General features: G+C 39.6%; 4 protein-coding genes across 4 annotated transcripts; 2 read left to right on the top strand and 2 right to left on the bottom strand.

Moving 5' to 3' along the window:
* Nucleotides 1-817: 817 nt before the first annotated feature.
* Nucleotides 818-3,757, top strand: chmp3 (charged multivesicular body protein 3). The gene is made up of 6 exons (XM_005916703.3): nt 818-989; nt 1,504-1,564; nt 1,863-2,042; nt 2,174-2,295; nt 2,508-2,622; nt 2,766-3,757. The coding sequence occupies exons 1-6, from the start codon at nt 945-947 to the stop codon at nt 2,903-2,905; spliced, it is 663 nt and encodes a 220-aa protein (XP_005916765.1). The 5' UTR covers nt 818-944; the 3' UTR covers nt 2,906-3,757.
* Nucleotides 3,758-5,001: 1,244 nt separating this feature from the next.
* Nucleotides 5,002-15,659, top strand: reep1 (receptor accessory protein 1). The gene is made up of 8 exons (XM_014331931.2): nt 5,002-5,436; nt 7,646-7,718; nt 7,829-7,905; nt 8,073-8,193; nt 8,643-8,756; nt 8,998-9,157; nt 10,555-10,811; nt 13,492-15,659. The coding sequence occupies exons 1-8, from the start codon at nt 5,219-5,221 to the stop codon at nt 13,561-13,563; spliced, it is 1,092 nt and encodes a 363-aa protein (XP_014187417.2). The 5' UTR covers nt 5,002-5,218; the 3' UTR covers nt 13,564-15,659.
* A 42-nt stretch (nt 15,660-15,701) lies between these two features.
* mrpl35 (mitochondrial ribosomal protein L35) lies at nt 15,702-18,149 on the bottom strand. Its single transcript, XM_005916698.3, has 4 exons — nt 18,017-18,149; nt 17,685-17,847; nt 16,060-16,204; nt 15,702-15,974 (listed from the first exon to the last, which is right to left on the bottom strand). The coding sequence occupies exons 1-4, from the start codon at nt 18,045-18,047 to the stop codon at nt 15,786-15,788; spliced, it is 528 nt and encodes a 175-aa protein (XP_005916760.1). The 5' UTR covers nt 18,048-18,149; the 3' UTR covers nt 15,702-15,785.
* Nucleotides 18,150-20,895: 2,746 nt separating this feature from the next.
* On the bottom strand, nt 20,896-25,959 carry si:dkey-21a6.5 (laminin subunit gamma-2). The gene is made up of 9 exons (XM_005916697.3): nt 25,760-25,959; nt 24,497-24,670; nt 24,182-24,320; nt 23,979-24,067; nt 23,517-23,580; nt 22,290-22,378; nt 22,057-22,169; nt 21,817-21,973; nt 20,896-21,441 (listed from the first exon to the last, which is right to left on the bottom strand). The coding sequence occupies exons 1-9, from the start codon at nt 25,806-25,808 to the stop codon at nt 21,284-21,286; spliced, it is 1,032 nt and encodes a 343-aa protein (XP_005916759.1). The 5' UTR covers nt 25,809-25,959; the 3' UTR covers nt 20,896-21,283.
* Between the last annotated feature and the right edge of the window lie 215 nt (nt 25,960-26,174).

The raw sequence follows: 26,174 nt of genomic DNA, 5'->3' as shown, positions 1-26,174 counted from the left end.
TGTATATTAATTATATTATTGGGTTAAGGAATCGTGTTTAAGTTAGGTAAGCGTGTCACACAAACGGCAATTTCCAGTAAAGATAGAATCACACATAACAGCCTTATGCCAACCGGTGCATAGTAATAAAGACATGATTTTATATCAGAAGAAAGAAAACAAAAATTAGTTTTAGGGGGTGTTTTATATTATTATGCTTTACCCAATATATTATTTGAATGTTTTTAAACTTTGACTACAGCCTATTCAGATTTCCGCAAGTTGTTAGCAAAGCAACACAATAATGGAAAATTGCTGTCATATTGTTCTATCTATCTATCTATCTATTTCCAAAATAAATGGTTAATTGTGAATTTTGGGGGGGTTTCATAGTGTTTAAAGTCATGGTATTAAATGGCACAACAAAACAAAAATGCACACATTCTTTAAATTCTAAGGTTTTACATATAATAACATAATTAAAATATTTATAATAATAATAAAATCAGGTCCTTAGCCAGTTTTACAAGTACGTAAATGCAACCTGGGATGAACAGCAGCACATGACATCGAACACCTTGTTATTATTTATTTAACACTATATTCATAAAATATAATAATATAGCAGACTCTTAAAATGATAAAGACTAAACTAAAATGAGAATAGAGAGATTTTTTTTAAAAGAAACTGTAATATCTTTCTTTTTGATTCGATCCAAATGCCTTCAGTTTTTTTTAGGGCAAACCCATAACACGTCACTGCTGAGTGTCTCGTTCGATTTCAGCTTTATTTGAACACTTGTTCTTATTTCCCTGTTTTCTTGTTGAGGACGTGAATGTTTACTCATATTCGGACTCAGCCCGGGGCGCCCCTTGCCAGAACAGGAAGTGATAGTTTAACAGGCTGTGCTAGCCAGCTAGTTCAAGTCAAATAGGTTAGCTTGCCTTTTAACACATTGTTTACGATGGGACTGTTCGGGAAATCACAGGAGAAGCCAGCAGCTGATTTGGTAAGTACTGACTGATGGTGACCAGAACCTGTCTTTAAGAGCTGTGTGGACAAAAAGCAAAGAAAGACAGTGGCTCTAGCTATCCTTGCTAACGTTAGCTGTCACACAGCTAGGGCTTGTCCGTCCTGTATGTTGATACTTCAGGCTGATAATTAAGTAGTCAGCAGCACTCTAGTTGAAAAAACAACAACAACAAGTTTGACATTAGCTTACATAGTTTTTTTTTTTTACACTATTCAAGATCACACGCTTGTATACGGTGTCCATTAGCCGATTTATGCTTTCTATAGTAGTGTGCCTGTTAGCATACATGCTAATATAAGTCTTCACTGTAAACAAACCATGGCTGTCCTCACTTTAGCCAACCTTATGAGCCATTACATATTAGCAGCTGTACATGGCGTCGTTGTATTGCGACACCCGTGTTAAAACGAATATTACATGTACATCCACCTGTAGCTGGCCGAGAAACCGAGACTGTGTCATGTTTTAATAAGATAATGTGCTCTTTCAGGTTAAGGAGTGGAATCATAAAATCAGGAAGGAAATGAGAGTGGTGGACAGACAAATTCGAGGTAAGACTACAGCCGGAGTTTGACACTTCCAGGACCGTTTACATTCAGTTTATATCACTTTCACCTAAATATCTGATAACCAAACTGAGGAGTTATAAATCTAGTGAAAGTACAATGTATTTGAATTGTCTGATAATTGCTGTCATTTAATTATTCATCTGGAAGGTGTAAAATAATCATTTGACTCAGTAAGTCATAAAGATACCAAATTAGCTTTTTGTATATGTAATAAATATAATCAAAGACCTGATAAATTGTGTGTTGTCTGTGTAATGAAATTGACATATTTTGGTTTCAGATATTCAAAGAGAAGAAGAAAAAGTTAAACGATCCATCAAAGACGCTGCCAAAAAGGGACAGAAAGATGTGTGCGTGGTGCTTGCGAAGGAGGTGATTCAGTCCAAACGAGCTGTCACAAAACTTCACGCTTCCAAAGCACAGATGAACTCTGTAGTTCTCAGCATGAAGAATCAGCTTGGTGAGTGTGGCAGCGCACAAGATGGGGAGGAGGGCGTACTTAGTTTGTCACTTAGAGCAGGTTTTCTAATGACATTGTGATCATCAATGCTCTTCTCTGTCACTGAGGAAATCTGTTTTGCGTGTTTTCAGCTGTGGCGCGTGTTGCTGGAGCAATGCAGAAGAGCACAGACGTCATGAAAGCCATGCACAATCTAGTCAAAATCCCAGAGATCCAGGCCACCATGAGGGAGCTGTCGAAGGAGATGACGAAGGTCACTGTTTACCATGATATTATTGTTACGTGGTTGTTACACTGTGTCACTGATGTTGTCTGATATTTTAATTCTGTTTATTTTGCTTTGTTGAATTTGAGATATTATTTTAGTTACAGTTGTGTTAAATTTTTGATCAATTTAATTGTTGTGCCAAAGAAATTTCACAACTTTTCATAGTAAAGCTAAAACTTGGCATATTTACCTTTCAGGCTGGTATCATTGAGGAAATGATGGAAGATACTTTTGAGAGCATGGAAGACGGAGAGGAGATGGAGGAAGCAGCGGAGGAGGAAGTCGACAGGATCCTCTTTGATATCACAGCAGGTGACAAAAATAAAATCACAGCTCAAAGTCACATTTTTGTTTTTGTTTGTTTTGGGGGGGTTTTTTAGGGAGTTTAAGTCTGAACCACAGATCAGCTATAAAGTCAAAACACTGAAAACGCTGGTTCTGCTTTCTCTTGTCAGGTGCCCTTGGCAAAGCACCGAACAAAGTCACAGATGCCCTGCCTGAAATGGAGCCCGCTGGAGCCACTGCGGCTTCAGATGAAGAGTCAGAGGAGGACATTGAAGAGATGCAGTCAAGATTGGCAGCCCTGAGGAGCTAAGGTGAACTGCCGCTGTGCTGCCTGTCGAAGTCAGGTGGCTCACTCCGTGAAGGACAGAGATCATTCTGGTGCAGAGGTTACAGTTTCGAGTATCCTCATCGCTTCTTGTTATAAATTCACATAATCATTTGGGGTTAACATTGTGCTACGACAGTCAATTTTTCGATAGTCATCTGGTTTACTCAGCCAGAAGAAAATACGTTTTTGCTTTTTGTGTATAATTATCAAGGGTAAACCCTGGGTAAGTCTTTATTATCCAAAGTCAAGCAGAAGGGTAAGAAGGTGTACATATTGTAAGTAAGAAAAGCCTGCTGTGCCTACAGTGCTTCATCATACTCTTCTTCTTCTGTCCAAAGTTATTATAGACTGGTTGTGGAAGTATTTATGATCCCAAATGCAACAGACTGAATAACTGTTGATGACAAGTCACATCAGAAATGGCCATTCAGCTGTAGTTTTAATCACTTAGGATCAAATTATTATTATTTTGTTTGTTCCGTTTACCTGTAGTTAACCTACAAAATCCGAAACACTAGATGTTGGTGGATGGGGTTCACTTTTTGTTTTCTGTACAGTCCAGTCAAAATGTGTCTGTTCTTTCTGTGGCTATACACTGATCGGAAACTCCACGCATACTACTTTACTTTTTTTTTTTTTTTTTTGACATTAGCAGTCAGCTCGTTAAATGTTTGACTTCATCCCCATGATTCCCTCCTAAACAGAAACAAGCAGAGGAAATAAGTTGGGTGTTCAGAACGTATATACTGTGGACGTACTGTGTGTATATTTTTTCTATGTCTTGGAGAAAAAAAGAAATTAACTTTTAAGAATAAAGCTGACAGTTACCAGTAACTTGTCTCTGCCTGTTTCTGCTTGCAGCGCTGATCACGCTAACCTTTCTTTTTTTGTGTGTTGTTTTTTTAACATCTCAGGTCTCTTCTTGTTATAGTAGGCCTTTTGGGATATGTGAATCAGCCAATCAGCGGGTCAGAAAAAGTAGTGCACACAGTCGGTTTAATGCTGTCTGGCAGATAAAATGGCTCAACCGGCACACAAAAAAATAGCCTATATAAACAATAAAGACCTTAATGAGACTACTCCAAAGACAACAGTCTATCTAATTAAATGCAGGAGCTATGTGTCAAACTATAATAAACTAATGCCTTCTTCTTCTTTTTTTTTTTTTTTTTTTTTTTAAAGGAGCAGAATTTTAATTTTTAGGAAGGGTTCATTTTCAATTCACCGCATTTCAAACCGGCTTTTTCTTTTTTTGTTTGGTTTTTGGGGGTTTTTTGGTCCGTTTTGTTAAAATGGACAAAAGGGTCAAGTTTCTGCCAGCCACGTCCCTCCCTTGGCAGCTTTTGTTGGACGGTAACAAAACCTCGCCTGTGTGCTCTGGCTGCAGTTTGTGTGTGAAAGGCTAGACAAAGCCAAGGTACTGTTGCTCTGGTAATGCAGGTGTTCTCAGGTTTGGGACCAGGGGATGAGAATTTCGAGGATAGGCAATGTCCCTGTCCTTGAAATCACTTTTTAGTTTTTATGAGGTCATTTTAATAACAACCTTCAGTTGTAAATGTCAACTGTGAGCAAGATTACAGTCAGTACAATCTGAAATATTTGGACTCATGCTCATTGTTTTAGGCCACACTAGCTACTCTGCATCTTCCTCCAATTCACTTGATTTGTGGTCATTTGATTAATTGTAAAAATTCCCTTTAAAAATGTTACACCATAGAATAGTAGTAACATCAGGACCCTGCATCCTGAAGTGGGCCTGTGTGTAGTTTAAAGAGCATGACGTTAATGGGTTAATGGGTAACAGTTGAAAACACCATGTTCTCGTTACAGTTGTTTAATACATTTCTTTAATCTTTTCTTTCAAGAGTGTTCAGACTAAAACATTTGTTCCTATCTGCAGCTCTGAGGCAGTGTGATGGATAATACTCTCTACTATTCGGACATAAACAAAGCAAGCAATCAAGAAGTTTACTTGTAGATAAATCGCTAATTAAAATGTTTTCGTTGCAGTAATGCATGTGTGTGTGTACCTTCATTTAAATGACCACAAAAGTATTCATTCAAACATATCGGCCACGTAGTATTACCGTATTATTCCAAGTAGGAGGTAGTTTGTGGATCTTTGAGCTTTACGGGGAGTTGGTTGCAGTATTAAAAGGTAAATTTGAAAGGGATTGCAGAATACAAACGCTTAAAAGGAGCACGGAGAGGGGAAACAGGAGATATTTGTCTCCTTTGCAACCCTGCATCGACACATCCACACACCCTTGTGGGCTTGAGGACTCACGCTCCGGCATGTTGTGTGTCTGCTGTCTGTGCAATGCAACACTGCCATCTATGGATAAGAGCTGTAGGCCGCTCACTGTTTATCCCGCATCACGTTGCCGCCTGTGTGCGTCCACACGCAGCCGCCTGGACGCGCCTGTCATCTGGAGGAAACTCCTCCCTGCAGACAGCGCGTCCTGTCGCCTTCCCAGCGCAATGGTCTCCTGGATCATCTCTAGACTTGTGGTGTAAGTCCCCTTTTTAAATTCATTTAAAACATTCTCTGTCATAGAGGGATATGAACAGATCGCATCGCCTGATTGTTGCAGGTGGCAAATCGAGACGCACATTAACGGTGGAGAAGCTGCGCGCTTTACAAGCCCCCGCATTTCTGCCTGACAGCCTTTTTAATCAGAATCAGACGTCAACATAGAGAGCAAGTGTCGTGCTGTTCATTTCTGACTGAAAGCATCCCGGGTTTGATGGGATTGTACTTTGTCGTTTCAGCCGGAATGAGCCCCGGGCCTGTATAGACCTACTGTATTTCTTAACAGGCTGGCAGCGCGCAGCAGTCTGCCACTCTTTGTTTTTATCAAGTGATTTGTTTTTTTTATTCTAGACAAAGAGATGACGTTATTGAGTGAATAATGTATTATCGTCATACGAGATGATAAAAATGAGTCAGATCCTGAGATCTGGGGGCTTCTTTCATAGCCAGAAGCCCTAAATGTCACTGAGTGGCGAGGTGTCTGAACAACAGGAGCGGTCTTTGAGTGGACCAATATTGAGTGTGGATGTCCCACATTGGAAAAAACAAAAAACAAAAGGGATGGGTCAACCTTCTCAGGTTACAATGCAAGAGCATTTCATGTTATAAGAGTGGATGCATATACCCCCATGTTTTTATATCAATAGCTGCCTGTTTCCTATTATTATTAGTGTAGGTTAGGGCTATTTTTTGCCTGCACAAACTATGAATCAGCATCATTGCAGACTGTGTAAAGCAACAGCAGGCTCTAACCTCGAAATAGGGAAGCAATTACATTTCGATAACGAGATTTTGTTACACTGATTGGACTGCCAGCGCTTTGGCAGCTCAAAACCTGGTTATGCAGATTCGTTTTTGGATCGGTGGCCAACAGAAAGGTTTTAGCTGCGTCGATATTTTAAGCGTCCTTGTGTTTCTGAACTCCGAGTTAGCCGGCCAGGCCCGAGCAACATGATGTGGGTCGGTAATTTGATCAGGTCGCACTTACGCAGCTGTTGCTGTTGCTTGGTTGTAGCACTTTCACAGAGTCCACGTCTCTGTCCGGACACCCAGCAGCACAGGTGCTTGCATAAGAGGAGGAATTTAAAGAAAAAAGACAACATATGTGAACTAATTTTACCTGAAATGACTTGACTTTATCTGTCAGCTGCCAAGCCCGTATTAGCCATGAGTAATACTTTACAGTTTCCGATTGACCTCATCTTTCCTGGAAACCTGTAAATGTCTACAAGAGGTCCAAAGATTCAAAACAAAATGTACATACAAATGCTTAAGAAGAAAGAATTATTCCCAAATGTTTATATATGGATTGCTTTAATGCACAGCATACACTGCTGTCTTTCACCCCTCGTAATTTGCTAGGAAAATGGGAAATAGGTGCAGCGATTTATTAAAAACATGCAAATACACATGAAAATAGAGTATAGAGGGAAAAAAACAGGCTGTGCAATACTAATAAGCTTTAAAGTAAAAATCTGATGCGTTCACTTTTATTTTTTAATGCCTCCACTCTCACAGATGAGTTTTCTTGTTGTTTCTTTAAGTAGTCTTCAGGAATAGTTCTCCAAGCTTATGAAGGACATTCAAAGCTTGTCTTTGGATGTTGCCTGCATTTTGTTGTGTTTTCTATCAAATGTCTTTTGTTCTCTGCTTGTCAGTTTTCCTCAAATTTTTTAAGGACACGCTGCACACCATGCTGAGAAATTACAACGTTTCAGCTACTGGCTCTTTAGGAATCATCTTGTTGGTCCAAAAATACTATTTTATGCCTGTCAAACTGTGTTTTTATGGGAACCTGACAACAACCAAGTGCCTAAAGGTATAAAATTACTTCTTCACTAAGTTGTCAGTTATGTGTAGTCACAACACTGGTTCATCCCTTGGGTTAGGTGCTCAAAGGATTCACAGGTAGTCATAGGAACCAATAGTTCCTGCAGTACAAAGACTGTACAGCATATGAGTTAAACAACAGCCAGTGTCCAAAGAAGACATTTGAAAGATTTTCAGAAAGCCTGGAGAATTATTGATGGAGATCAATTTAAAAATTACAAGAAAGTCTGTCACTTTGGAAACAAAACACAGACTTTTTCACAGCAGTTTATTGTTTTTAATCATGTTTTATTGCATTAAACATGTCTTTGCGGCACGTTTTTTTATGTCTGAATATTAATCGGTTTTCTGTCTTTTAGACTCGTCTTTGGTACACTATATCCTGCATACTCTTCTTATAAAGCTGTGAAGTCCAAAGATGTGAAAGAATACGTGAGTAAAATGTTTTTAGCTTTACAATAGTAACACCATGATGTATTAGTAAATAGAAATGTTTTATGTGGATTTGCATTAACAGATTTGACTTTTCTATGACATTGCAGGTGAAATGGATGATGTACTGGATAATATTTGCCCTATTTACATCTGTGGAAGTGTTTACAGACATGTTTCTTTGTTGGTAGGTGACTGCAGATGTTTTGTGTCAATGATCGTACAGAGGCCCTCTGGGGAATATATTTCAATTCTTGTCTTGAGTCTTGTAGGGTTATCATTAACAATCTTTATGGCAGACATAAAAAAACACAAGTTATTGTGTTTTACTGCTACTCCATGTTTTCACTGCAGGCTTCCTTTCTACTATGAACTGAAGATAGCCTTTGTGGTGTGGCTGCTATCCCCTTACACTAAAGGTTCCAGTGTGCTATACAGGAAGTTTGTTCATCCCACGCTTTCCTCAAAAGAAAAGGTGAAATCCCTTTCCTTTTTGTTGTTGTATCTTCCTTTATTTCCTCTGGTGCCGTTAAAGGAAAGGCTTAGGGGGCAAAATGTTCAGTCTAGGCTTTAAGCTAACACGCGTGGTTTTGTGTCTAATAGAACTGGAGTTTTGCGACTGTCTCAGGAACAAAAGTGCCTTTGTGCCAATTCACTTTCCCACTTAAGCTTTTAAAAATGTGTCCACTGGACAAAGGCAAAGACATGTCACAGTCTTCTTCCATTCGTCTTTTCCTTTCCACCTTTTTCCCCCCCCTCTGTTTGTGTGGCAGGAAATGGATAAATGAGCTTTCTGAAGATCAAAAGCCACAGAATGAAATGATGCAGTCAAGCAACACATGAAAAAGCTGTCCAGCGATTACACAATGCCAATGAGATACATCATGTTCATGTGATTCTTTTTTTTTTTTGCTCTTTGTTTAGGACATTGATGAGTATATCTGCCAAGCAAAGGACAAAAGCTATGACACACTGGTGCATTTTGGGAGAAAAGGACTGAACGTTGCAGCCACAGCTGCAGTCATGGCTGCAACAAAGGTAATGCAGACTCTGGACATTTGTTTTGTACTGCACTGGGGGTACGGTGCTCGGGCATTGTAAATAATGTGTCAAGCTTGTTGTTTTTGCGGCCGATCACATTCATGAAGCTTTGAACATTTGTTTTTGAAGCAGAGGACGCAGCAGATTACTGTAATGTTTGTGTATTTCATGATGCCATGTCATCCCCAGCCTGTCTCACACTGCTGCTGATACTAAAACATAGCCTTTCCCGGTTTAGGGTCAAGGAGTTCTGTCAGACAGACTCAGGAGTTTCAGCATGCAGGATCTCTCTTCCTACCAGTCTGACCCTGTTAACAGCAGCTCCGACTCTACGCAGCCTGCAGCCGCACAGCACCGAACCCGACCTATGATGCGCAGCAAGTCTGAGAGCTACAAGGGTGAGGAGATGTGATTTCCATACTGCTTCATGCCACCTATAGTAGCCCTGAAAACTAAATAAACAAACAACAAATAATAGTCTTATAAAGCATTATAAAAATGTAAATGAGTTAAATAGCACAACATACCGAAAAATATGGAAATATGGGCTCGATGAGCACACTGTAGGAGCCATTACAATGCTGCAGCAGTGCCTGTCTGGTTTGTGTGACGCATATTATCGAGGCGATATCTGTTTTCCTGTTCAAGCTTGTTTAAGCCCAAAGATATTGTTTAGTACCTCAGCTTTCCTGACTGGCCCCCTAACCTCAGCCCTACCTTCCTGTTTGGAGCAGGTCAGGCCCTCACAGGGCTAACCATCCTGTGACAAAACTCGCATGCAGCTGGAGGGATTTTGTGCCAACTATAACAGTGGAATCGGTTACTGTTTGTACTAATTCGGTGCTGTATTTTTCAGATAATTTAAATTTTTTTTCATGTAATTAAATTTAGAAGTAACAACAACTGTTAATATCAATGGGGTTACGGTATTATTAAATAATGAATCTTAGCAAGGGTATGTCATCGAATATTTGGTAACCAAGCTGCTGTAAACATCTGAGCCAGCGTTTGAATTTTCATTCATTCTGAGGATCTTTGTTATTGCCGACAAATCCAAGTAAAAGACCAAAACCATTACTTTCTGTGACTTAGACGTTGTCTGTTGTTCATTTTAAGGCTGCATATGTTTATATGTCTAAATAATGTCCTAAACAGCTGGGCAGTGTAGCTACTTGGATACATTTGTTGGGGACTATTTTCAGCTGTGGATTAATACACATTTGGCGAGCTGTATTTTTAGTTGCATGGTTGGTTTGGGGTGGAGTTAAAATTAATATGAATCATAATAAATGTCAGCTGGAGCTAAGATGTGTTTCATTAATGTGTTTTTTATACTTTCTGTATAACAATGGCGCTTAAGGCGCAGAGGCATCAGAAAGTTGCTTTTTTGTGGTTTTGATCTTTTTGTGAGATCATTGGATTTGCTGACAACAACAAAATCACCAAAATGCAAAATCACTAAAGCTTCTACGATATTATCTTTTGTCTTCTGTTGTGGCATTATTTGACATGGAAAACAGGCTAAGAAGGTTTACTCTGACTCTTAAAATAATAGAAAGGAGGACATAAGGAGGGCTAATAAGAACAGCCTTGTTATGCTTGTATTTGCTGCAGCAAATTGGTGTTTGATCTCAGTCGTGCAGCATGCAGGATGATGATGCATTATGATATGAGCATTCGTAATCCCCAAACTGACCAAAATCAGCTACATCTCTTCTGTAATGAAATGGGAAGCATTAGGCCTTTGATTGGTTAGTTTTTCATTCCCTGCTGCCGACCTTTTCCCACGGTACAGGGCAGGATTTTGACATGACTGAGTTTGAGGTGTTGGGGTTGGACCAGTGGGACTCCAAGGAGTTTCTGTCCCAGAATGCTTCAACTTCTGAGTCCACGCCCATTACACCCACTATGACACCCCAGTCCACCCCACCCTCCGCACCCTCTCTACCTCCCACTCCGGTGGCTCTGGAGCAGCCTGAGGAGGTGAGGAAAGAGGCGCAGGCAGCGTCAAAATCTCCACAGCTCAGGCTGACTAAGCGGAAGGCTCCTGAGGTACACTGCCTTGTGAACGTGGCTGCTCAGCTGCTGTCTGATCCTAACTGCCCCTTGAGAATGGTGATTTACTCAATGATTCACTAATTTCTGCTGCTGCGTGCCTAAATAAATCATCATGGTCCAGTACCTATGCGATGGTGGAGAGCCAGATTGCTAATAGAATTTCTGCACTGATGAAACTGAATCATGCATTAACTTGGTAGAAACATTATTTAGTTCAAATGAATGCATGATTGCAGTGACTCAGATTTTTTTGGAAATATTAAACATTGTTGATAAATTCACACGGTTTGCCTTCTAGTGTGTTTCACCCATTTAGAATAACTTTTAGTTTTGATGTGGAAATGTTTGTGTGAAATCCTTCCCTGGAATGAACCGGCATTCATTCATAAACCTCAACACCTAGTATGTCTTTGATTGGCGTTCTCAATGAACAGCTAAATAAAGCAGGATTATTAAAGGATAAAGCTGGCAATATTTTTTTTTCAGTTGTCAGAAGATCACATGAAAAAATCAACAATGAATTGATACTACAAATGAGTGTTGCCTGGGTAGCTAAAGCCTGAAAGAGCTTGTTCCTTATTCCTGTGCGACCCAAACCCTGGTAGAAACATCAGTGAGCCACAGCGCATGCGCTGAGTGACATAATGTTTCATCACAATCAACATGGGACTGTAGTTTTTTGTTGTTTTTAAGTTATTACCACATCAGTCCCCTGATACCACAAATACTCTGCTGAGAAACAAATGTGCATTTACGCCTCGAGACTTAGGACTTTTTCCCTCCCCCTCCCAATCAGTTAGTAACAGCTCCAATGATGCAAGGCCAAACTTACCTATTCATTGCTATTCTCTAAGGCAGGGGTGTGCAATCTCAGTCCACGAGGGCCGGTGTCCCTGCAGGTTTTAGATGTGTCCTCGAACCAACAAAGCTGATTTAAATGGCTAAATTAGCTCCTCAACATGTCCTGAAGTTCTCCAGAGGCCTGGTAACGAACTAATTGTGTGATTCAGGTGTGTTGACCCAAGGTGAGATCTAGGGACACCGGCCCTCGTGGACTGAGATTGCCCACTTCTGCTCTAAGGTCTCGCTATTGACAAGAGAAACGTGAGAAAAACGTGAGAAAAACAGTAAAGCATGCTTCTCTTAACCACCAGGCCAAATTCAAGTTTTAAAGACACAAGCTCTTAATTAAGCTGCATATTAAAATTATGAACAGCCTCTCAACAGTCAGTAAACACTGATGTCATTTAAGCTATTCTGTGCCACATTTGATTCAACATACACTCACCAGACACTTTAAGTACCACCTTGTTCTTACCAGGTGGAGCCTATTTTGTTTTCAGAGCTACCTTTAGTCTTCATGGCAGAGATTCAACAAGATACTGGAAACATTCCTCAGAGATTCCAGTCCAGGTTGACATGATAGCATCACACAGTTTCTGCAGATATGTCCGCTGCATATCCATGGTGGGAATCTCACGTTCCACCACATTTCAAAGTTGCTACGTTGGATTGAGATCTGTTGACTGTGGAGGCCAGAACAGTGAACTCACTGTCGTATTAAAGAAGCCAGCTTGAGATGATTTGAGCCTTGTGACATGCAACATTTTCCTGCTGGAAGCAGCCATCAGACGATAGGTACTGTGGTCATAAAGAGTTGATTTTAAGGGACCCATAGTATCCTATAAAATACTAGGATACTGGCAGCATTTCTTCTATTGTCCAATTTTTTGAGCCTGTGGAAATTGCAGCCTCGGTTTCCTGTTCTTAGCAGGAGTGGCACCTGAAGTGATCTTTTGCTCTTGTGTGTTCAGAGAAGCTCTTCTGCATAAACTTGGTTGCAAAGAGTGGCTATTTGGGTAATCATGTCATGCTCCTCTGACATCTGATATCAAAAAGACATTTTCACCCAGAAAACTGCCACTCACTGCATTTTTCTCTCTTTACATACCATTCTCTGTAAACTCTACAGATGGCAGTGTGGGAAAAATCCCAGTAGATCAACAATTTCTGAAATACTCAGACCAGAACCATCAACAACCATCAACAACCATGCCATCACTTAAATCACTTTTCTTCACCATTCTGATGCTCAATATCCAGCAGGTCATTGTTCGTAAATGCACTGGGTTCCTGCCATGTTATTAGCTCTTTAGATATTTGTGTTAATAAGCAGCTGAACAGGTGTCCCTAACAAAGAATTAAACACAACACATTCACAGTCATAGTGATACTAGGCGGCCTCTTCAGTAAAAGTGTTGCACTTGGCAACCTTTGAAAGCGTTACATGCTGTGTTTTTACCCTAGAGACAGTCTGGTCCCAGCACACTGAGCTGATAATCCACAGAAGAAGATTATTCACTACTACAATGTTTACTCCTCTTTTGTAATGTTTACAGTACGTTTTTTTAAATTGCCGTCTGCTCCTTAAAAGGAATTAAAGTAAATATTTGCAATCTCCTCTCCTGTTAATGACTTCTGTAGAAATAAACAGGCTTTGGTCTGAGAGGTAAATTGGAAAAACAGGGAAACTGTTTCTTAGTTTTGCTTTCATCTTGACAATAAGAAAAATACAAAATAATGCCAGCCTTTATCCTTTAAATACTTTGCGACTCCTTGCAGCTACTGGCTGACTGAATTCCATCTCTCTGTTCGCTTCTCTCGTCCCTTCTAGCCTCCTCATAGAGTCTTAAGGCCTCTCACAAGATCCAGGAGTGCTCTTTCTTCGAACAATGAAGCCATGTGAAACTGTCCTCAAGACTACTCCAGCTGCCTTTGCTGCAAGAAGTTAAAACAAAAATACTGAATGGCCAAAAGCTACATGACTGAAGCAGCCCTGCTTTGGAATAAGGTATTACCAAAGTGACCTATGATGACCCCTCTATATACAGCATATAGCAAGTGACTCATGATTTAAAATGTTGAGGTAGGAGAAATGAGTGAATGGGTGCCATGCTGAGAAGACACTTTGCGTTCGTTGGTTATTGAATATGTATTTATGTACAGGTTTATGTGTGCTTCATCTTTATGATTTCTTTGTTTTTAATCTATCAAGTCTGGACAGGCAAATGCATGTGTGTCTTCCCAGGCATTAGTCTGCTGTTATTAAACAGAATGTACTGTCACTGAACATTACAGCGGGCACAGTGAGCAAGAGAATGTGATAGAAGCCAAGGATCAACAGCATAGACCGGGCTGTTTTTACCCACGTGAAATAATTTTTCTCTGGAGAGCAGCTTTTCTGCACTTCAGTAATTATCACAACAAAGTATTAATAAATCAATCAGTTATCCAAGCGAAGATCAAGCAACAAGTGACAGATATGATTCTGTTTATTACCTCTCTCTTAAAGCCTTAAAAAAAGAGATAGCAGAAACTTAAATGTTGCATTTCCAACAGTGTTCTTATTAATATGCACTAGGTTTCGAATAGAAATCACTGCCCTCAATAATCTAAAATAGCTGAATAAATAAATAAATATAAGTCACTGAACACCACCATCAATCACTTTCATTATTGTGCGTTTTTTCGGTGGTAAATAGTTTTTTTGTGTACCAAAAAACAACACGTGCATCACAGATTTAGAAAAGAAAGAAAGAAAAGAGAAAAAAAGTCATTACATAAGATGTTTCGTTAGTGGAGCTGACTGTTTTTGACAATCTGTTTAGTTTCTAAGCATGTTCTGTCATTTAATTGGCAGTTTTTAGTGCAATTAGGATTAAGTCACTTTTTTGCTGTAGCAAGAGTAGGATACTACATGGTTAAACATTAACTGTATATGGACATGGTTGTTTTATCTTTTTATTTACATGTTTAAAATCACTGTGCAATGTTCTGCTGTGAACTGAGCAACTCTAAGCCCGACTCTCGTTACCGTTATTTGCTTCCGTTGTTATTTAGAAAATCACGAGAGTGACTTTAGTGGTTTTTCAGGTTTACAACCTTTATGAATTAGCAGTGCGTGGTGAAGCGTTGTTTGTTTTCATCCTGAGCTTTACTCGCTGCGCCTGAACCTCGGCGACGTTCTAAACAAAGTATCACTGTGCTGGTTGTCGATTGACAGGATTAGCCCAGTAGATTTCTAACTTTCCTCTATGTATCTGTATCATTTAAGGTGGGTTTGAAACAAAAAGCTTCTCAGGTACAACTGTTCTGTTTACACGTCACTCACTCTGATGTTGTAGATACACTTATTATGCACATAAAATGCTCTTTAAACGGATAAAAGGTTATAAAAAATGGGGGGTGGGGGGGGATCAAATGTGTTTAAGCATTAGTAGTATCTGTGGTAGTGTTGGAGGTGCTTTCTTTGAAATTCATTCAAAGCAAAACAGGAAAAAACATGTTACAAAGTTGCAGATCTGTATACTTGTGTGTAGATCGATGAAGTCATCATTGCATGATGTTTTGTTATTAATTTGTATGAGAATTTGATTTCTTAAGTGCTTTTGTGTGAAGCTGTTGGCCTCTTCAGATGCCTTGCTGGTAAACATTTTCTTCTTCAGTTGATTTATAAAAAGAAAAAGAAATGTTAAGGCCATCAGTTGGTTAAATAAATATATACGCATACAAACATGTCTTATTAACTGGTAAATTAGCCACTTAACACTTTAAGCAGTGGGAGACACGCAAGTCATTGTACTAACGTATCCTCAGATTTTTTTTCTGGCAGGCCAGAATGTCAAGTTAATTCAACTTAAACTTAATTGTGAATTATGAAACAAAAAGACGTGATGTGATGGCATATTGGTTCATGACTATCAATTTGTTTCACTTGTTTAAATATTTCTGTTGGTGAAATCAACTTGCAACCATTAAATATAAAGCAGAACTTTTGTGTCTGTTCTTTTTTCTGCGTATTTGCTTTAAAAGAAAACGTACAGGCAAAATGTGATGATTTATTTGACACATATACAACATCATTACATTACAAGCAGAAGACAAGATGTCATTACGTGAATCAGCAAATTAGGGTTTGAGGTTGACCCGATCGTGGTACTTCAGGTATGGATCATCGGCGTACCAGTTTCTCCTTTTCCAAAATGAGGTTGTCATTTTATCTAAAAGCTTGCATTGTGTTTTGTTACAGAATACGATCTCTCTGAGGCGCTTTCGTCTGGCAGGTTTCTTCTTCCAGAGCTTCTTCTTGTATCCAGCCTGTTCATATTCAAAATCAAGAAGTTAAATTTAACACGTTACCTACAATTAACATATGATTCAAGCAGCTGTAACACATACAAACCTTGCGTCGGATCCAAAGGCCACAGTGCAGCCTCATGAACCTATCTGTGACAGATTTTACACTCTTTCTCTTCCCCTTCTTGACACTATAGTAAGTCAGACTTCTGCTTGGCTGCTGAGTTAGACTAGGAACAAGTGCCGACACCCTGCAACAACAGAGAGAAGCAGAACAGCTGTTACAAAAAACATACTTACTTTGTACACTTGTTCACCAGCTTGTTAACACACATATATAATTATCCACTCATATGGAAGCAACTGAGTGGCTTTTGTCATGTAGAGGATGTACTGAAATTAAAACAGAGCATCAGAATGAGGAAGAAGTGACTCTGAACATGGTTGCATGGTTATTTGTGTCAGAAGGGTCAGAATATTTAAAAAGCTGCTAATCTGCTGGGATTTTCCCAAACAGTCATCTCTATGGTTTACAGAGAATGAGCTAAAAAAAAAAAAAGAGAAAGTATCCAGTGAGCAGCAGTTTGGGTGGAAATGCTTCAATACCAGAAGTCAGAGGAGAATGACCAGACTGCTTCAACTTGATAGGAAAGCAACAGTAGCTCAAATGCCCACTATTACGACCAAGCTGTGCTGAAGAGCATCTCTGAACAGGAAACTGATGCTACAGTTAATACTGGGTCACCAAAATTGGACAACAGAAGACAGGAAAGAGCTTGCCTGGTCTGATGAGTCTTGATAGTTGCTTCACATTCAGATGGTAGGGTCAGAATATGAGTAAACAACATGAAAACAGGTCAACCTGCCCTGTATCAACTATTGACACTGCTGCTGATGTTGGAATAGTGTGGGGATATTTTCTTGGCACATTTTGAGCCCTTAGCACCAACTAAGCTGAGCATTGCTGCTGACCACGTCCCTCCCTTTCTGACCTCTGTACTCATCTTCTGACGGCTGCAGGATAAAGCATCATGTCACAAAGCTCAAATCTTCTCAAACTCATATCTTTGAACATGACAATGAGAATGACTGTATGTAAATGGCTCCATCATCACCAGAATGCAACTTTGGGATGTGGTGGAGCAGGAGACTCACATCATGGATGTGCAGCGGACAAATCTGCAGCAGCTGTGACATGCTGTCATGTCAGTTCCCAGCACATCATTGAATTTGTTTTGCCTTTACAATTAAGGAAATTATGAAGAAAAAAATGGGGGTCCAAAAAGGTGAAATAAATTATTTATTTTAGGTAAAATAAATAATAGAAAACTATTGTTTTTCAGACCCGCTGCAAAGTGCTTACATTATAAAGACTCTGTGATGCAGCTGTTGAAGTCACATTTTAGTCATCTCAGTTTTTTTGTGTTTTATATCCGAAATAAAGACGCCTTTTGCCAACAGTAGAAACAAATAACTATAAAACACTCCCAGTGAGCGTGGAAAGCAGGTGCTGTGTCACCGCAAGTCCTCTCTGCTGTATACCGGCTGTCCACTACCAACAAAAGTGTCACAAAATGAGATTAGCTCGGATTATCAATTCGGTGAAACGGTTTCCTGGAGGAAAACCTGTACCTAATCGTGATTAGGACGAACATTAACCTAGCCTGTTACTTTGGGGAGCTTAATTACTCAAATGCACCGGCCTCATATTTCTATTCCTTCACTCCTTACCTCTGCAGTATGTTGTAGCGTGGTGTCTGCCACACTGTACCCTGGAGAGGAGCACGGACAGCGGCTGTAAAAGAACTGTAGAGATGCGCAGACTGGACGAGGCTGGACTGACAGGTCTGTGGTGTCCGGGCACATACAGACACGGACAGCGGCCTCAGCAACCCTGTTGTCAAACACAAGGACGACAGAGAAACACATGAATATAAAACCGAATTCAGCTATTTCTGTGTGTGTTACTGAACAGCACTGCTCGGTAACACACAGATGATAAACATGCACCGCATCAAGAGGGTGAAATAAAACTGTATTAATGTCAAACTGCAGTTACACACCGGACAGCCTCCTTGCCAGGGTGGCCGCCATGTTTCCTCCTGAACGCCCAAGTAAGTACGGTGGCCCGTTAGGACAAACCTTCTTGTTAAAAGCATGAAGTTAAGTTGAAGCGACACAGCGCTTTACCGCCACCTAGTGAAGGACATGGTTGGCTGTGCTGTGCAGGATATGGCAAACCAGAGCAGGCTAAAAAGAGAGAGAGAGAGAACCATTCAAGTCATTTTGAGACAAACCAAACTTGTAAAATGTGCATAAATCGCATATGAACACATTTCAGTGTAAAAAAACATGATTATGGACAATACAATACTGTACATAAGGTTGGTTCTTTAAGACTGGCCTAAGTAAGAGTTTTACCCCTGCCTGACGAGCTTAAAAAAGCTTTTGCTTTTGTTTAGTAAAATAAAATTATGTATAAAAACATTTACAATAAAATACCTAGTATTTTACTGTACCATTGCTTTTGTAAAATGTCATTGTGTGGGTTTAACATAAATTGAGTATTTCTGTGGCACTGTTAATTTATGTCCTTTATAACTTTTCAATATAACTTTCATGTATTACAGTAATCAAAAGATTATCAGGCACTGCACCACACTACACCACATTTTATCCAATACAAATGTATTAAATACTCCTGTATTCAGTCTACTTGGTGTATATACAGTATGATATGTAGCTTCCAGCTGTGTCTGTCTACATAGCTGTCACACTGTAAACATGAGATCCTGAGATCTGCCATTTTTTCACATTCTTCTGTTGAACTTTTGCATAATCTGGAAAGAATTGTTCATTGCTGGAAGACCAAATCAGTATTTCAGTTTTCTTATTTATTTAGTCTGGCAAATTTCCCCGTACCTACTGAACAGATAGCCCATGACAGAAATGTAGGTGGAGCAAATATCCACAATCTAGATAGCTAAATGAAATAGTGATTGATGTTCTTAATAACGCCTGTGCTTTCCCTGCTATGATTCATCAAAATGACTGCTGTGCGTAGGGCTGTGTTGTGCAGTAAATATAATTATGCCACAGCATCCATCCATTCATCCATCTATTTTCTTCACCAGCTATACCAGCTGACACCTGGCAAGAAGTAGCACATCGTGGACAGATCACCAGTCAGACAGCGAGGACACAAAGGAACAGACGAACCTAACATGTACATCTTTGGAGTGTAGAAGGAAACCCACGGAGGCACAGACAGAATATCCGAACTCCAACACAGTGGTTGCAACTGTCATAACATTTCAAGGCAGAACATTGACACATATATACAGTATACAACCTGCAGCAGTGACCTGTTACAGATAAAACTAGCAAAAGAGGATTCAAGTGCCTGATTAACGTTGAGAATAGACTGTGATAGTTCAAAAAATATTTCCATGACTAATTTCTAAAGAATTGATTGATTCATACTTCTGTGGTTTTAGGCATCCTCAGCATCAGCCTGACTCCCTGATGGAAGGTGTCAGACTGTGGGGGGTTGTAACGGCCATCTGTTCTACCTGAGGTGCGCGGTTCTCTCCAACTGTGTATCTGGTGTTGCAGGAGTACTGCAGAATGATCTGGGGAGTGATCAGAACCCCGATGGTACAGCGCAGACATGTCAAACTAATTATTCATGTGAAAAAGCCCAGTAAATATATGAAAAAGAGGAGCAATTTCAACAGAACATCTCAATTTGTTTCTCAATTCTCAATTACTGTCTGTAATTGTTGAACAGAAGCTTTTTTATTATTCTTGTAGAGCCATTGTAAAAAAAAAAAAAAAAAAAAAAAAAAGGAGAGAGAGAATTTTCTACAGCAGATAACAGGAACTTTTGTCATTTAATTGTTTATTTATTACTTAACTACTTTTTTGTGGCATGAATGGCCATGGTGGGGGAGGACTTTATCAGTAGGAAAAGCTTTAAAACGTATTCAAATACATTTTAAAGTCAAAACCATTGCCCTGCTTCAGAATGTCTTTTAACTAATTTTACTTTCAAAGCTTTGTAGACAAGCAACACATGTAATGTCACTTGTGGTAGTTATAAAGAGCTGGTTAAGACAGTGTTTGTATTTCTTAATTCTCCGCTTAGCAGAAGACAGTATAACACCACATTCACAGCATACAGGAGCAAGAATTGAACAATTAAAACACAGCCTAAATTACACTTTCTACACACTAATGGAAGGTATAATATCACCAGATTTACTTGAAGGCTGTTATAAAGGCACTACTCTTTGCTGCTGGCAGGCCATTGTACTGTCACTGTTTGTCTTTGATAAAATACACTACAGTTTTGTGTTGTATGTTGCTGAAAGGCAGTTGTTATTACACATTCTGTTCTGATATTAATTACGTTGTTTTTCTTGGTTAAATTAGCCAGTGTCTTTCAAAATGTTTTGAAATCTGTGAAATGTGAGTCTTTCTTGAGTTTTAAAGTTGTTTATAAAAAGTTTATATATTTACATATATATATATTATTTGAATTAATTACACATATAGTACATGCAGCCAATCAAAAGTTTTGAATATGGAGAATCAGTACTTGTTAAAAAGATATATCACCAAAAGATTTTTTCCTCCAGTAAATAAATTAATATGAGGACACTAATGATAACAGGTGCTATTACTTACAACCTATTAACGGTCATTCGAAATAAATTACTTTATACTGTCCCAGCATATTAGGACAAATTATCAAGACAATATAGATTTTTGTTTTCATTTATTTTAAAAGCTAGTCCACAATATAACATAGCATTTGAATAGGGTTAGAAATCAGAATATTTTATTTTCTTCTAAAACATACAAATATAACCTTAAAAAGCAGTTAAAAACTTTTAAGCAAAAGTATCTAAAAAGCAATATAATTAAATTTAATTTTAAAAAAAAAAGTATCATCCACAGTTTACAGGTAATCACTGAGACAACAGATGTTAATGTAAGTGTACTGACACAGGAATGCAAAGTAAATCAATTACCTTGTTAAAAAAAAAGTGCTTTTCATAAGTGAAAAAGGCTGTCACCAAGCAGAGGGATGTATGTTGTTTTCGTCATTCCAGCGTACCTCTCATAATCGAATAACCTCACTTACACAAGGAATGTTTTTCTCTGAGTGGAACGATTGCGACAGGAAGAATTCACCAAAGAATCAACCTCCACTGGCCAGTGATTCATTGCAATTGACAGGCTGGTGGTTTGATAAGGTGTAGTCTCTAGAGGGGAGGGAGGGAGTTTTATCAGTGTTTCAGTGTCTCTTCTTGTATCTTAGTGCTTCACCAGCCCGCATATACAGGTTCTGCGTCACAGGGCAGGCCATAGTATCGTCCTTGAGGTCGCTCTTTTCGTAACAGTGGAGCCCGGGCTACTGTCAGCTCTCCGTCAGTTTCTCTTCGTCGACGTAAAAGCATTAAAATGATAAAGAGTAAGGCCACTGGAATAAAAAACACACAGACATATATGAGAGAGACACACACGTCATTACAGGCATAGAGTGCTTTAGCATGTGACCATGACTCCTAATTCAATTCACTATATCTTTATTTGAACCACCTGACAGGACTGCATTTAGCCATAAGAATTGAGCTTGAATTAACATGGCTCATTTACAGTTATTATATATCAATAAACAGGACTATAACTGAGTCAAGTTACTGAAAATGCAGTTTGTTTCATCACTTTTTCCTTTTTTCAATTCATTTGAATGTGAATTTTACAGAAAACAGGCAACTTTATGACACATTACAATACCAGACACAAAAAATAAATAAATCGCTTGGATCAAACAATCGTTGTTAGTATTACTCACCCCCTCCTCCAATAACTAACAAAGCAATAGTGACAGGAGCCAGTTCACAAGTGTCCCCTGCTTTGCGGAAGAAAGTCTCCATGCAGTAGCCCGGAGCCAGGCTGCCCTCTGGACAAAAGGCATCACTCGGACACTGAATGGGGTTCACGTCAGGACTCTGAGAGAATAACATGCTCTGTCGCTAAATATCTTTTAAATGCACACGCATGTATTTCATCGGAGAGAGTGTGGCGCACTCACAGGGCAGTAGTGATTCTCTGGGCAGATATCACAGCTTTCCTGGCCCCAGTGGATCTGAAAATAACCACTGCTGCAGATTTGACACATATTCTGACGGGCGGCCTTGTACATACCTGTTCAAAAATCACACATCACTGGGATGGAAAGCAATTCTTATCTTTCTCTATTGCAAGCCACAGCAAACACTCACACAAATGACTAAGTGACAGCCCATTTAAGATACTCTAGTTTACCTGGCCGACATGGAGAGCAGTCCTTAGCGGCAGTCTGCAGAGCTTCTGTGCCTCCAGGACACATCTGGCACTGAGTACAACCCGATGAGCTGTCAGGAAAAAAAACAAAACAACATTTATAGCTGTAAAATACATGTGAACACTTTGGAGCAGGTCTACTGATCAAAGATCCTACTAATAATATGAATGGTTGTTGTCAATAGTTAACAGTTAGATCAGTGGATAAAACAGTGACTACTGGAGAAATGTTTTGTAACTTGGTGGTGGCAGGAGGTAGTTCATCAAACTAAAAAAATAAAGAGAGGCCAAGTCCCAAACACTATTTTTAGCATCTGTAAATAACATATGGAGTCGTGGCTGTGAGACATCACTTCCTATCATGGCAGCAGCCCAGGAACCTGCTGGCAGACGCTGGCAGTGAGGAGATAGGCTTCCAGGCTTGGCTGGCAAGTATGGACAGACTAAAAAGGAATATCGCTTTTATTAGTGCAGAAGCAAACTTGCAATCAGCCCTAGGAAGTGCTTTCAGCAGGCAAAGAGGTCACCAGACTCTCACAATGAAGCCTTGAAGCTCTGCCAATGGAGAAGTTGCTTAATATGACTATGAGTGTTTAATGACTGTCAGTTTCTAAATGGTAAAAAATAAATCCACAGATCCACAGAAGGAGCAAATATTGTTGCTCTTTTACACCCACAGTTTAGCTGTGATTAAGAATCTTGCAATACGCCTCCCTGTGAAGGTTATTTGGGACACGTCATCTAGACCGCGTGAGCCTACATATCCTATCTAGTCTGGAAACTCTCAAAAATAACCTGGGAAAATCCAAAGGAGTATTAGCCCCCTGTAACCATATCTCAAACTGTAATGGAGGGATAATGCATTTTTGTCATGAATCAAAACGACATTCATTTCAATAGGGGTCACATAAACCACTTAAACAGGGCTGTGCATGCCATTCGTGACTTTGTGCCAGCTGCAGATTACTCAAAGCAGACACTGTGTAGCTAGTCCTGTGTGTGTCTGTGCGTGTGGGTGTGTTTGTGTGGCGTGCAACTGTGCAGGCAACTCAGAACCATGAGATGAAAGCATGTGATGCTCAGTTTGGTGGTTAGATAAGTTATTTTCCAAACACTGAGTTCTGCTCAGTTACAGGGCAACAACAACAAAACAGAAAAATGGACACACAAACAGAAATGCAGTCCCAGCAGCAATCAGGTCCAACTTACTTGCAAAAACGTCCTTGTGCACATGGTTTACATGAAGTAGAATTACCCTGCGATGAAAAGAAACCTAAAAAACGAACAGAAATATACATAATTTGTGGTTTTGAGTTATAGATATCAACATATACTAATGCAAGCATATCTATAGACTTTAAGGGGACCTGTTCAAATTTCCTGAGATAACCATAATACAGATATCACCTCAGAGTGACATCATACGGAAAAGCTACCGAGCAAATGTTTAGAGGAGTCTGAAGCCTGAACCTTAAGCTATTATTTGAAACCACATCCACTAAGAGGATCCATTGTTTTGTAACAGAAAATAATCAAAAGCATAAAGCGTGCCTTTCTCTTTAAGTTGTGTGTATTTTATAGCAATATTTTACAATGAAAGCATATGTATGGGAATCAACACTCTCTGTTTTCTGATATAGAAAACAATGAGTGACTGCTAGATAAACAAACCTGGTGAGCAACTTGTGCAAGAGTCTTCACCAGTGTTATTGTTGAAGGCCCCAGGAGGGCAAGGGCGACATAATGGACTTCCAGTGAAACTGAAGTGGATACAGCATATGAAAAAATTATTAGTGATGTAAACTCTGGATTTCTATTTAAAAAGAGAGAAAAAAAGTGAAGTTTGAATTTGCTGGAGCAAAATTAGTCTTTACTTGGTGTAGAAGCCCCGGCTGCAAGGTAGACACTGCTGCTGTCCTGCTAGTGGCTGATAAAATCCTCTGGTGCATGGCAGGCACGCGCCAGGAAATACACACCGCCCTGAGTCAGGACAGCACGTGCACAGAAGGGTGTCTGGGGGGATTGACAAAAAGTTGATTTTACTCTTCATTTTTGCTGCTTTAATAGCATACAGCTTATTTTAATATCAACAAAAGCAAAGCCAGGTACTTAACAGAAAGGACATTAAATATAGCATATTTAGAAATATCATAAAATAAAGCCATGGCAGATGATAGTCACTGACTCACTGTTGTCGTACTGTGACCCCGGTGCACATGGCTCACAAGCAGAAAGGTTAAAAGTGAAGCAGCCTGAGGTGGTGCTGCTGAAGATCACGGGTGTCGGAGTCAGACTGGTCACATTTTCGATCAGAGTGGTATCTGTCACAGCAGGAGTAAGAGTGGTCTGGCTCACCACTAAGCCTGAGAAGGAAGGACACAATGGTATATATGCAGTCAGCTGTCTTAAAAAGGTTCAAAAGTACCTAAATGTAGTGAAAAGGTTATGGCTCGAGTGCATAAAAGCAAAAATATGTGGTATGATCACTAATAATTAATACAAACAGTGTAAGCAAACATTTTGGGGGACCCTCCTGCATACCTTCTCTTTGAATGTTTTCGTTTATTTATTAGTATTGCAAATAATAACCAGGATTTTAACTCCTGTCTCCCTGCATCTCTCCATGATTCAGTCTCCTGCTTTGAAATGTTGCTGTGGACTGAGGTTGAACCCTCACGTCCCTCCTCCCTAGACACGCACTGAGCTAGGACACAGCCTCAGGGACACAACAGGAGTATGAAAAATAAATGTTAGCAAGTGGATGAGTGACCTGAGAGCCAACCTTGCTGCATTGCCTTTATTAAAAGAGGAAGAACTTCTTCAATCAACTATAGCTGAATGATTTTACAAAAAGTTTATCCAACAGGGAAAGAAAGAAAAAAAGGTGGCTGCAAAAGGTATAGGCACATCAGCAAAACAGAGCCCATATTGTGGTAGTAATCACATAAGCCTTGCGCTTAACTGCTTTCTTGAATAGGAGCCATCCTCCTCATGAAATGCAATTATTCAGAAAGGGGTCATATGATTTCTCAGCTCCAGTCTCCTCTGGGTTGGCAGCAGTTCTCTCCCAAATAGATATGCTTCTTGAATTACAAGTCAGGGAGTTTGTAAAACCGGATAAAATTATATTAACAGAAATACAAAAGCAATAAGTACCACGGAAATACAGTGAGCCAGTGTATTAATTTCATTATGGTGTCCTGGTGCAAAGAAAAGTGTGTGTAATAAAGTTTTGCTTTGAACAAAGTCTAAATTACATGATGCAACAACATTAGAACTGATTCTACTGTTTCTATACTTTCAGTAACAAACCATCAGCACTTTTCAGTAGTGAATTAACCTAAGGTGACTTCATGCTTTTTTTCATACTATATAGTAAATCTCTGTATTAGACCCTTGGTTTATAGGATTACCGCCGCCGTTTCGTTAACGGTACAAGCCACTCCACTTACCTATGAAACAAGCGGCGGTGATCGCAGCCAGAACTCCCCGACAGTCCATGCTCCAGATTACCGACTGCAGCCACCAAACAATGCTTGTCTACAGCATCTCATCTCTTAAATGTGGCAGCGTTTCCTTTGTTTTCATAGAGTACGCTGTCAGGGGAATCAGCCCACTCATCAGTGTCATATGACAAAAAGGCATCATGTGATTTTGGTTTAGAGGGAAAAAACCGAGAGAAATGGGCTCAATTCAAGACAGATCTGGTGTAGTTACAAGGAACAACCAACAGGGACACCACCGCCTTATTAAAACATCATGCATTAGGCTCAGAGTTGCTCCCGGTCCGCAGGTGAAGCGATTCAAACTAGGTCCAAGCAGTAATACGAATTTATCATGAAAATTACTTAATTAATTTTTACAAAA

The sequence above is a fragment of the Haplochromis burtoni genome, unplaced genomic scaffold (assembly GCF_018398535.1).
Source record: "Haplochromis burtoni strain Fernald_Lab_line unplaced genomic scaffold, NCSU_Asbu1 Contig_16, whole genome shotgun sequence".
Lineage (NCBI taxonomy): Eukaryota > Metazoa > Chordata > Actinopteri > Cichliformes > Cichlidae > Haplochromis > Haplochromis burtoni.
The sequence above is the reverse complement of the archived record's forward strand: the minus strand, read 5'-3'. Positions and strand labels throughout refer to the sequence as shown.